Source organism: Syngnathus floridae, chromosome 20, assembly GCF_059516105.1.
Source record: "Syngnathus floridae isolate MCC-2025c chromosome 20, RoL_Sflo_1.0, whole genome shotgun sequence".
NCBI classification, from domain to species: Eukaryota; Metazoa; Chordata; class Actinopteri; order Syngnathiformes; family Syngnathidae; genus Syngnathus; species Syngnathus floridae.
In genome coordinates, this window is record NC_142432.1 from 6,901,128 (window position 1) to 6,913,670 (window position 12,543).

The 12,543-nt window shown below is 45.4% G+C and overlaps 2 protein-coding genes across 3 annotated transcripts; both read right to left on the bottom strand.

Moving 5' to 3' along the window:
• Positions 1-173: 173 nt before the first annotated feature.
• Positions 174-3,905, bottom strand: ssr1 (signal sequence receptor, alpha). Of its 2 annotated transcripts, XM_088363938.1 has the most exons (10): positions 3,723-3,905; positions 2,683-2,837; positions 2,511-2,610; positions 2,241-2,344; positions 1,993-2,151; positions 1,854-1,930; positions 1,691-1,769; positions 1,525-1,618; positions 1,284-1,298; positions 174-1,076 (listed from the first exon to the last, which is right to left on the bottom strand). In XM_088363938.1, the coding sequence occupies exons 1-10, from the start codon at positions 3,796-3,798 to the stop codon at positions 1,009-1,011; spliced, it is 927 nt and encodes a 308-aa protein (XP_088220064.1). In that variant the 5' UTR covers positions 3,799-3,905; the 3' UTR covers positions 174-1,008. The 2 variants fall into 2 exon arrangements, with proteins under 2 accessions (XP_088220064.1, XP_088220065.1); XM_088363939.1 differs by lacking the exon at positions 1,284-1,298 and having other exon boundaries at positions 3,723-3,903.
• A 635-nt stretch (positions 3,906-4,540) lies between these two features.
• On the bottom strand, positions 4,541-12,513 carry LOC148381070 (uncharacterized). The gene is made up of 9 exons (XM_088363940.1): positions 12,287-12,513; positions 12,141-12,210; positions 11,705-11,799; positions 11,552-11,594; positions 11,336-11,448; positions 11,107-11,193; positions 6,503-6,603; positions 5,483-5,556; positions 4,541-5,193 (listed from the first exon to the last, which is right to left on the bottom strand). Exons 3-8 carry the CDS (start codon positions 11,731-11,733, stop codon positions 5,537-5,539), a joined length of 393 nt encoding a protein of 130 aa, XP_088220066.1. The 5' UTR covers positions 11,734-11,799; positions 12,141-12,210; positions 12,287-12,513; the 3' UTR covers positions 4,541-5,193; positions 5,483-5,536.
• Positions 12,514-12,543: the final 30 nt, after the last annotated feature.

Here is a 12,543-nt window from a genome sequence, read left to right on the forward strand (position 1 = left end):
CGCACCAGCAACTTTCTTCATGATACGTGGTCGTTTATTTAAACAGAACACCCTACCATAGCTAAGATCTGATGTTAAGGCATTAATGTTTCCCAAACGTTCCCGACCATCAAGATAAAAGCCTTAATTTACTTTATATATTTTTTAATTAAGGCAACCAACGAAGCAACAAGTGCAAATAAACGTTTATTTGCTGGACATTAAAAAGCAAATTAAAAAAAATCAATGAACGTAATAGCCCTTGACATAAAGGTCAAAGTTAATTTCTCACTTGTCTTCTGACAAAAACATAAGACAGCAGTGTCGCCTCCCAGTGGTGAAACAAACATTACACCTGCACCCAGAAATGTCTTTCCAATAAATTAGCAGACACGCACGTCTGTAAACCAATGAAAATTTCATATTATCTTCATCATCCTTTTCAACTTGTTGCGTCATCAGTGCATCACACAAACGTTTCAGAAAACAAGTGTGTTTCGTTTTGACACTCTAGTGGAGAGCTGCAAACATGACTTTTGAACATGTCCGCTAAATCTCAGTCAAGTTTCTCATAAATGTGCATGGCGGGTTGATTAAATGGAGTTTGGGGGGAACTGAGGGTTCTTTAATGATATCATCTTCAAACCTGAGTTTAACCGTTCAACTTGTCAGAAGTAGACTCCATATTTGAGGAAATTACGATAACTTTAATGATGTACATTTCCGGCTTACTGTTTTCCAATCTTATAGTCTCAGTTTCAGCTCTTCACTACAGCGGCTTCAGCAGTTAAATGTCTTCAAAAATCAACTTGCTCATCATCAGTGTCAACACAATCGTCCTGCTCAATCTGGGTGTCGTGTGGAAGAGAGTTCAGCATCTTAAGTTTCTTGAGAAGAAAAAAAAAAAGAAAAAAAGAGAAGGGGGGGGGGGGGGGGCAAGTTCAGCGCAATGGCACTCTCGGTTATCATCCTCAGCCAGCGACGGCGCAAGGCCTTGCCGTCCTCGCCCTTGACGTCTTGGCACGCTGGTTACTCGTCAGACCCCGCTGAGCGCTTGTGGTTACGTTTGCGCGGAGACCTTCTGGGCGATGCTTTGTCTGAGAAAGACAAAAATCAAATGGCTACAAGAGACTGACTGATGACGGAGTGATGAATCAGTCTTGAAGATGCGGTATTCGCCTTCAAATATTTAAGACAGTCGGAATGTCAAAAAGTGCATGCGTGTGATTTGTGTGCGAATACGACAGCACGTTTGTTAAGTGTGATTGGGGGGGGGGGGTGCAGCGGGTGCAACGATGGCTCACCTCTGCGACTCTGCACTGAAGGCGTGACAGGAAACGGCAAGAGAAACCAGACAAGTGAGTGAGTGATCCTCATGCACAGAAAAGTTTAAAGTTCAAAAAGGGGGGAAAAGGACCTCCTGACAGAACAACATATGCCCAACAACACAATGGAAAACAGACTAGACGAGTACAGCAGACAAGGGTGGAGCAACAAGTCGAGTGAAGAGTAGCTTGCGAGGGGAGTGCGCGAGCTCGGACTTACTCATCTGGTTGAGAGTTTCTTGCGGGATCCAGCTGAGATCCACGTTGTTGTGACTCGAGGTTCCCATTTCCACTTTTGGAGCGGGACGCCGCCTCTGCTCGTGCGGACACGTTACATGTTACACGTGCGCACGACACGCCCGTCACGTATATCGGCTGCCAGCTACCTTTCTGGACTCCAGCAGCTGGTGAAGCCCGACAATGACGAGCAGGCCCAGGCCGGACAGGAAGATGTACATGAAGATGCTGGAGAGCGCAGCAGCAAGTTGGTTGGCAAACGCTTTGGTCGATCATTGCACCCCCTCCCCACGAAAATACAAAACCGCTCACGTCTCTCCGTCAAGCCCGTCCTCCTTCTCAGTGATGGTGACCGTCTGGTTGAAGACGGCATCCTGGAAGATATTACCCTGCAGGAGAAAGCGTCGTCATTTGACGGCCTGCGTTGCTACGGTGGCGCCCCCGCACTCACGTTGGCATCCTTGTAGTTGAGGTTGATGACGAGGCCGAAGGGGCGCCCACCCATGGGCTCCGCTGGGACGAAAGAATACTCAAAGGTGGCCTGGCGCCCGGACTGCACCGCAGTGCCCAGTTGGAGTGCCGTGAAGTTCTGGATGTGGAACTGGTAGTCCTGGCGCCAGCCACAACAAAGATAATACATTAAGAGCGGCGAGGACGGGGACCCATGTCGCGCCTGCGCCGGTCCAGTCCGTTTCTTACCTGCGGATATCGGAACGAAGCATCCAGGGAATCCACCACAAAGTCCTCGGAACCTCTGTTAGTGAAGCCCAGCAGGAACTTGACGACGTCGTTGGCCGGGAAGTCTGAAACAACATTACGCTAACTTACGTTAGCCTGTCTATGGCGTCTCCCATTACACTTAGCAATAAGCTAGCAGACTTTCAGGATTATTTGACATATGAATCTAAAATGTTTCATCCTCTGATGTATTTGTGTTTAAAGAAGCAGTTTAAAGGTAGGACCACCAACCTTCTCCTTTAACAAACAGGATGGTGGTGTCCGCGTATGGAGAGGCCTTCACCTCCCCGACCAACGCTTCCTCCTCTTCCTCCGTCTCCTTTTCTTCCATCTACAAACGCATAGCAACGTTAACCGACAATTATTTTTCCCACTGTATCTCATATGCATTTGTTCATCTCACGAGTTCCGTGTGCTCGTCATCTTCGACTTCAGCTTCGTCGTCTTCATCGTCTGCAGTGACGTCGTCCGCCGTCACGTCGTCAACGATGTCTTCCTCCATCTCCATCACGTCCATGTCATCATCCTCGTGCTGAACCTCGGCTCCCACCAGCGGCGCTGCACGCACAAACATTCTGTTGACATTTTTTTGTTTTTTCATGTATTAATTGTATAATGGTGTGATATAGCATTTTGCATGTTTTACTCGTGACTTTGGTTCTCTTTGTGATGACGGTTATAGAAACCAAAGTGATTCCCATTCAGCGTGTCAGTGTGCATGATGGAGTGACGCAATGCTGAAAACAACTTCAGCGACAAACTTTGCACTTTTCATCTGATTGTGTTGTCTAGATTAGGCAATCTCAAGTAGGCAGTAAAAAACTACAGGGGTCATTGAGCACTTTATGAATTACAGGGGGGGGGGGGTTGGCGGGGGGCTTACATGTTTGCGTCAGAAAGGTACTAAAATATATATTTGTACATGGAAAACATGAGGCAAGTGACTTCCCTAAAATGAGAGATTAGTGCCAAGCGAAATTTTAAATTTTAATGTATGCACTTGGTGTGTTACATTTTGGTTTCTTAAAATGGTTCCTCGGAAAGACACTGCACGTGTAAGGATAGCGTGACGATTTTTCAAATATGATGCTGCTTGGATTTTTTTTTACCATTAACGTCATGACAACATAAGCAAAGAAAAGGCTTTAGCAAGAAGCTTAGCTTGCAGCTAGCAGTAAGGACACGTCAGTGTAAGGGAGTGCATACGTCTAAGTGCACATTTTCTGCAAATTGGGGGCGATTTGAAGCACAAACTGCGAGGCAATCATTCTGAAACTCGTAATATCAACATTGTATTATAAGAATATTGTCATTCATGTGGCACATGTCAAATGGAGAATGGCCTTCGTTGGCGTGCAATGGCTAAGCTAAGCTAACGCTCGCAGAGTTCAATGCCACTCATTTTTCTATGTCGCGGGTTAAAAAGTAGAAGAACATACGAACCCCTGAATACGACGTGTACCGGGAAAACCAACAAGGTCAGCAGAAGAAATTTGGGAAGAAACATCATTTTTAACATCAATTTAGCGCCCTTTCATTTACACACACATACACACTGAAACACACTGACAGCGGTTGCGGTAATTCTTCTTCTTCGACACTATTTCGCTTCTTCTTCTTTGGTATGTGGCAAGCGAAATAGCATGTAAACACGCTACCGCCACCTAGCAGAGCTAGAGCGCAACGACTGATGATTTTTTTTTTTTAACCAAACGCACTACAGTAAAATGTAGAAGGACGACGACATGCAAACTAATCTTTTAATGAAGATTGCGGGAGCAGGAAAACATGTGGCATTCAGGAAGGCGTATGCTTCCAACATCCGGCTACGTCACTACGTGCTGCGTCATCTTAATGCCACGGACCAATCAGGCAAGACATTTGGTAGATACCCAATACGATAGGCTAACGTTACTGGACTGGCAGTCCGAACATATTCTAAGAGAATATTACAGGGGGGACGAACGGTCAATCATCAAAGGATATCAAGAGAAATTTGAATGAATAAGGGAAAAAAAGTGCGACATCGCAAATGTTTGTACAAACGACGACCATTCCCCTCGCCATTTGTCGTTCAAGCGGGAATGATGCCGTCGCCAACCTCTTTGGATTGTAAAACTCCAACCTTCGTAGAGGGAGGGCACAAAAAGGAGACTGAGGGTATGAATAAATGGCTGGAATGGGTGGAGTAATTAAGCAGTTGGCCTCGTTCCCAAAATCCAAATTTTGGTTCCACAAAAGAAAAGAAAATGAAACTTAACTCCTGAAACACTTTTAATTCACTATTCCACACAACATAACTAAACGATGATTACTTTAACAGTCCTTACGCACGTGAGAATACATTCATGTAAGAATGAAACATCCATATTGAATACATGTTGATGATCCATCCATCCATCCATCCATCCATCCATCCATCCATCCATCCATCCATCCATCCATCCATCCATCCATCCATCCATCCATCCATCCATCCATCCATCCATCCATCCATCCATCCATCCATCCATCCATCCATCCATCCATCCATCCATCCATCCATCCATCTATCTATCTATCTATCTATCTATCTATCTATCTATCTATCTATCTATCTATCTATCTATCTATCTATCTATTTCTTCATTCATCTAGACATGTATTTTTTGGATTGATTGATTCATTCCTGTATTCCCTCATTTATCTATTACACTTCCACTAGACGCTTGAAAAATGAGAGGGAACATTGGTGCCGACACCGTGAGTTCGTTTCCCACGTTTGACGCTGTGTGTGCGAGTGAGTGACCAAAACCAAAAAGCGCATGTGTACATGAGTGTGCAAGAAACAATAAAGAGGAGCAATACCCAACGCCGCCGTGGTGTGGTGTCTTGTCGTTGATGAGATGGCAACTGAAACTGCAAACCCAACAGACTGAAACACAAAAAAAGACAAGCGCTCGAAAGCTGAGCAGAAAGTCAGCCAAGGCAAAGCCACGTAACGTCGCGAGCCCGGCCAACGCTATTTCAGAAAAAAAAAAAAGGATACAACTCCAAACGGCAGACTTTGTCGTCGAGTCATCATAACACTACATTTGATTGATGAGGCAGGCGCCTTTCAAAGCACTCAAGGTCGCCGTACGGACGGCGAATAGCAGCATTCCAAAGGAAAAAAAAACCCAAATAGGACTGGAGCAGAGTGATGGATAGATAAGTTGACTCACGTGTCTGACCGGCCGACGGCCACAGGCAAAGATGCTCCTCCGGACCCGCCGTCGTCAGTGGTCCCGGAACGCTCCTAGGGTCCAGATGAGAGACGGACAAAAGTGTGAATTTAAATGGCGGAAGTTAGTCTATTTGCAGCCTTGTACTCTGTCTGTTCCAAAAGAAGTGGTCACGGTAAAAGACGTCTGAAGACCTATTTACAGTATTGTCGACCTTGTTCCAAAAATTTGTGCTAAAAGAGTCCTCAACAGGATGTTGACTTCTGCTATGGTGAATTGTGGCCACTAGAGGTCCCTGGTTAACCAAGGTTAATAACGCTACGTGCATCTCCCAATGTTGCGCACCTACCCACAATGTGAGACTAGCCCCTGATAGGTGGGGGGAAGCATGGGCTTTGTCTCATGAGAGAAGAAACGAGATTCTATGTGAAACAAGAAGTCGCAGACAGGATGCCATGAGAAACAAAAAGAGTGCAAGGACAAAATGCTATGTGAAACAAGAAGTCACAGACAAGACACCATGAGAAAAGAGTGCAAAGACAAAATGCCATGTGCAGACATCAACAAAATAAATTGAGCTATCAACAACTTTCTTGGATTCCCAGAGGTGTAGAAGGTCAGGAAGCTCCAGACAGCATCGTTTGACTTGTTGTGGACTGGTGGACGTCTGCAAGGCGAAACAGCAAGCATTCTGTGCAATAATTTTATTAATAAGTACTCATTAGGGAACGCATGATAACATATATATACAATTTATCTAACAGCTCCTTTGCAGTCGGGTCAGCGTGTTGATGGCAGCAGAGGAAGGCTGCCGGCGGTGTCCTTAACAATAGTTGGCTCCAAAATGACACGCGCACGCACATATGCATCTCGAATGGAACCAAGGCGGGCATCACTTTACTGGAAACGGGGGAAGAGGCGGAGAAAAGAAGACGAAAACAAACTCCCAGACACACCGATACTTATTAACGAAAACTTTGTTCTCAAATGGATACTTTTCTTGCGGTGTCGGCAAAATACCTTTGGTATTTGCTTGTTGCCGAGTGATGCCTGGATGCAGGCTAGTGCCACCCACGTCACAGTGAGCCCGACGCTCATTTCGGTGCTCTCGTGCGTCGCGACTGAGTGAAGGAAGAAGAATTTTCGTTCATGAGATAAATAATCGTCAAAGAGTTTGGAGATGCTGAATCATTTCAGGGACTGTAAAGTCAGTGCACGTGCTGCCTGCCACTTGGCCAGGCAAGCTTGTTTTTTACTCGAGTGCGGCCTACGTCAAAGGAGTCCACATCCAACTTTTTCCTCTATTACCAAAAGATATGTAAAGGAAGACGTCTTGTCAAGTCACGCCTCTTTTCTTTTTTTTTTTAAACACCAAACAATTCAAGCAGCCTTTTTTTCTGGTAGTTACAAACAAAACAAAGATTTGATGGCCAGTTGCAAGTTTTTTTTCAAATGGCGTCACTTGCATGGCTGACAAGAATCAAATATGAAAGAAAGAAATTGAAATCATATATGCACTAGAGATGCACCGATCCGATATCTGTATCGGATATCGGCCCCGATATCAACAAAATAGATGGATCGGGTATCGGAAAATGTAGCCGATCTGTGAGCCAATCCTTTCCTTAATCCCTTCCTATTGGGATGCGGGCTACGTCATACGTCATACGTCAGCAGCACGTGCCGCATGCCACGAGAGTTTTTCTCAAACGCAAACATGGAGCAAACGAAAGAGTCAGCTGTGTGGAGGTACTTCAAACTGAACACGCCAACTAGCTCGACGGCAGTTTGCAATGTCTGCAAAGCTAATGTTGCCAGAGGTAGTGGTAGTACTGCCAGTTATAGTACTACCAATTTAATTAAGTATCTCCAGAAACACCACGCAACGGAGCACCGGGAGTTCCAGCAGTTGAGCAGATCGAAGGGAGCGGGAGGTGGACCTACACAGTTAACGTTAGCAGATGCACTGCAAAGACGGGAGAAATTCCCAGGCAATAGCTCAAAAGCTATAAGAATTACTGAGAAAGTGCTGGAATTCATGGTTTTGGATGGACAACCGATGAGTGTTGTTGAAAACGAGGGCTTCCGACGTTTACTTGAGCACCTGGAGCCACGGTACAATTTGCCATCGCGCAAGTATTTTTCTGAGACTGCACTGTCAGAAATGTATGAGAAAGTGTGTGAACACTTGTCACAAGAATTAAGAGATGTAGATGTCATGAGCTTCACAGCTGATATCTGGAGCTCGGAGGTGTGCCCCATGCCTATGTTGAGTTTAACGGTGCACTGGTTAGACAGGCATCACACCCCTCGCAATGCCGTGTTGCAAGCTAAAAACTTCCCCGGAGCACACAACGGTGACACAATTTCGACTGCCATTAAGGCAATGCTTGATAAGTGGAATATTCCGCTCAACAAAGTGCATGTCATTCTCAGGGACAATGCCAGCAATATGAAAAAGGCCATGGAAAAGATGGGAGTGTGCAGCTTGGGCTGTTTTGCTCACACACTACAGCTCGTTGTTAACGAGGGGCTACTGTCTCAGCGAAGTGTGAGCGATGCGATTGCAAACGGCCGACAGATTGTGAAACATTTCAAACATTCTCCACTTGCTTATTCACGGCTATATGACGTCCAACTCCAAATGCAAATGCAACCCAAACGCTTACAACAAGACATCAGAACAAGATGGAACAGCACCTACTTCATGATACAGAGTCTGCTGGAACAGAAGCGCGTACTAGGTGCCTATTTTGTGGATTATGATCTGCCCACAACACTGGCTACCCAGTGGGCCTTGGTGGAGAACACTAGCACTGTTTTGGAACCATTTGAAGAACTGACCAGGAAAATAAGCTCATCTACCGCCTCCACTGCTGATGTCATTCCAGCCATCACTGTCCTCAAGCGCATCCTGACCAAGGAAGACCAGGCAGATGCTGGCATTAAAACAATGAAAAAGACCCTGCTCCAAGCTGTCAAACAACGTTTTGACTCAGTAGAAGATGAGCCTCTGTACGCCCTGGCCACTTTGTTGGACCCAAGATATAAGGACAGGTAAGATATTTTAAGCTAATATACTCAACAGGCTGTGATATAATCACAACATATCACGGTCTGAAGTGAGCTATTGCTTTTATATAACAGATACCAGGTATGGCAATATGAAAGTTATAGACACCTAAGCTGTTCTATGTCTGTTTCAGATACTTTACAAGTGAGACCTCCACCAAGCATGCAAAAGATGCACTGTTGAAGGAGGTTGAAGACAGGGGCTTGACCAGCACAGCAGGAGCAGCGGAGGCTTCACAGCGACCAGGGAAGGCCCCTCGGATGGAGACTGCAGCAGAAGCAGTAGCAGCTCCAAGCAAGAGCAGTTTCATGGAAGCATTTGAGCAAATTCTGGAGGAGAGTGAGGATGCAGGTGCAGCAAGCAGCTCAAGCCCTGCAGTTCAACTGAATGAATATTTAGCTGAGAAAACCATCACTGCATCAGAAAGCCCAAGTCATTTGTTTGTCCTCTTGTCCTGATGCTATATTTTAGTTTCAATTCCACTCTGCACTTTCAGTATTTAGAAATAATTTTGAATGTTGTTTTTTTTTGTGTGTGTTTGACGAAGCAGAGCTTGTTTTCAGGGAGCACTTCTCATTGCTGCTTAAATGAGCATTTAGAGCATCAACAGGTCATGAGTGGTGTGGAATGGCACCTAATGTTTACATGTTTACTATTTCTTTTAATATTTGGTTACTGTATGCTTGATCACCCTCTCTATATTTGCCCAGTGCAGTTTCAGCTGCAACATTTGTATTTTTTTAAGAAGTTTGTATCCTAATTTAAATGAATTCAAATGCTGATACACTTTATTGCTGCTGTTGCACAATTTTTGTTACAAATAAATAGTTCATTGCATTAACCTGCTTTATCTTATTACATTTTGTCCCTGGACAAAGTGTGGTCATGCCTGATGCCATTGCCTTTAGTCTTTTCATGTAGAGGTATGTAGCTGGTTAAGTCAACCATAATATCGGATCGGTATCGGGTATCGACCGATACGCAAAGCCACGGCATCGGTATCGAAACTGAAAAAGTTGGATCGGTGCATCTCTAATATGCACCCAAAAAAATCAACTAGGCATATTTTTTCTCACCATCATCATCATCAACCAGTTTCAAGATGCTGAATCATTTCAAGGACTGAAATCCAGTCCACTTTTGGCATTCCGCCTGCCACTCGGGGAGTGAAAAGTTGTTTTTTTTTTTGAACTAGCAAAAGAAGACATGTTGGAATTTCACACCTCGTAAAAGAAAGCTACATAATCATCACTGTGACTATCAGTTCCTCGCCGCTCGCTGGCTGGCTGGCTGGCTGGCTGGCTCCTCAGCAACCTTGGAGGAGCGCATTGCCGCGGAGACCCTTTGTACGCGTGCACGTCTTTGCCTGACTGAATGCGATATTACTCGGGCCACCTTTGTCCAGACTTTGGACACCACTTTGATTTCATTCAAAGGGATGGGAGAGAGGGGAAGCGAGCAAAAAAAGAGCCGCAACCTTTGGGGTCACTTCAACCTACGTTTGAAAGTGACGCCAAGTCATGTGTCAAAGTATTTGATTTTTTTGTTTTTGACTCGACATCAGTCAAAGTGGACAACGTCAACTCATGATAACGTCGACTGACCGAAAGATGAAAAACATTGGCTCGCTCAATCGGCCGACATTTTCGGATCCCATCTTTGCTTGGGAATAAAAAAGTCAAATGAGCAGGTTGTCACGTTTTGGAGCGAAATGCAGGCAAGCAGGAAGGATGGCTTCCTCAAAGACACGGGCGGCTTTGAACCAAGGGGCTGTCGTGTCCGGTGGCGTGCTGGGAGCCATTTTTCCGTTTCAAATGCAACCGGCCCAATGGCAGAAGAATGGAATGGAATGGAATAGAATAGCGCTGGCTGTGTTGTGTCACTTGACTCCACGATTGAAGCGCTGACAATGGGTGAAAGAGTCGATCCTAAAAATACGTACCTCCTCATCCAACACCTCGTTGAGATGGTTAGCAGACTACTGTAGCGTTGGAATGATGTTTTATGTTGCATTATTCATATTATTTTCCATGACTCAAACGATAAGCAGTATATTGACGTATCTTCTAAAATGCAAGCTGAAGAGCTCGCTCGGAGAGCATCCGAGACTGATATTAGCATACATACATATTAGCCCGTGTTGTGCCCTGAGCCTAACCCTAACCCTAACCCTAACGAAGCCTGGCTCTTGACCATTTTCCTCTCTCCTCCTTGTCCCTGCTGCATATTGATACACAAGTGGGCTGGCTGGCAGGCTGGCTGGCGGGCGGGCGGGCTGGCTGGCTGGCTGGCTGGCTGGCAAAAAGTCAAGGTACCATTGTTGAAAAACGGGAACCATCAAGAGCCTGTTCAACTTGGCACATCAAAAGCGTTTGTGCTCGACACTTGCGCATTCGAGTCTGTCTTTCGATGCTTATGCTGTTCTTTCGGTGAACGTTTTTCATTTGAAAAGACTGTTCTGAACTACGGACGTGGGAACCCATTCCTCCCTCCACCTGGTGAAAAGCATCGCAACGCAGGGTGTGAACCCACCCACAGGTAGTATACTCACAGAGGGCAGAACTGCTGGGGGAAAGATTCAAACGTGTCCTCCTGCGCTCTGGTGCTCTCCAAATGGATGCACAATGCCACATCTCCACTGTCATCGAGAGCCCAATGAGGAACATCCCAATCGGGTTGATTCGATCAAACAATGCGCCTCCTCACAGTACTGCCGTTTGAGCCAACAAGTAACAAGGCAAGTTTTGCTTGTTGGTGCAACACATTGCTGTCCTGCAGACCTGTGGCGTGGCATGGCATGGCTTCTCTTCAGACTGCTGCTGAAGAGGGACTCAGCCTTCCTGACTCTCTCTGCCTGAGGCCATTTGAAAATCCTTCCCAGTGTCCGTTCCGTCTTCATTCAAAACACAGGACAACAATACAGGCAAGGCTCTGTGTTCAGGTCATATGTTACTCACAGTTACAATCTGGGAGAGTTGGTGTGGATTGACACTGACCTTGGTGGAAGTTGCCTTCCTTGAATTCCCCTCCAGTCTAGAGCTAGTAAAAGAGAAGACTTTGACTTTGAGAGCAGTCATTGGCTTTGAACCAGGACTGAGCCAGGATTATGTGGCATGGCATAGTGCAGGAGGACTGCGACAATGACCTACCTGCCTGGGAAGTGGAGTGAGAGCAGCATCAGTAAATACTAACATCTTCCCACATGCTGTGCACGTCGACACTGTGCAGTGATGCATCGTTGGAACTGTCGGGGGAAAAACATAAATGTTGATAATGTTCACTTTGACAAAGAAAGTTATTCTTTCACGTTTTCAAGTTTCTTTTTCTGGCTGTCATCAACTCCACATACATGTATGAATTATTGCATTAATGAATGTCTCGGAACAAACGTAGACTCAAAAGGTATTTTGGTTGCGGTCGGTGAACCTTGTAATTGAAAAAAAAAGATCATATAGGCTTATTGATGACAAGGGAATTAATCAGTGAGCACGATAAAACATAATTACAGAAATACGTACTTAAAGCCATTTCCCGCAGTGGAAGTTTTCTGTAAGCTAAAAAAAAAAAGGCTAAGTACATATTTACCTTGTATTCGTCCTGCATCAGGAGCATTCCAGGAGCTTGAAATTCGCGACGAAATACGGTGACGTCATCGCTAGAAATGAAATGTGTCATATCTGCAACACCGTAGCAGCACAAACGAAACTTTTTGCAGCACAAACGGACGGTACCATTTTGGGTCCATTTGGAGGAAAAGGGGGGGCTGGGTGACGTCCTCGCTAGAAAATTAATGTGTAATATCCACGAAACCGAAGCAGCACAAACGAACATTTTTGCAGCACACGCGAAGCACAAGCGGACGGTACCATTTTGGGGCAGATGGGGGGCTGGGTGAACTCTGGATGACCTATCAAATAATCTTTCAGAACTAAAAAACCATAGCAGCACAAACGGAAATTTTTGCTGCACAAACGAACGGTACCATTTT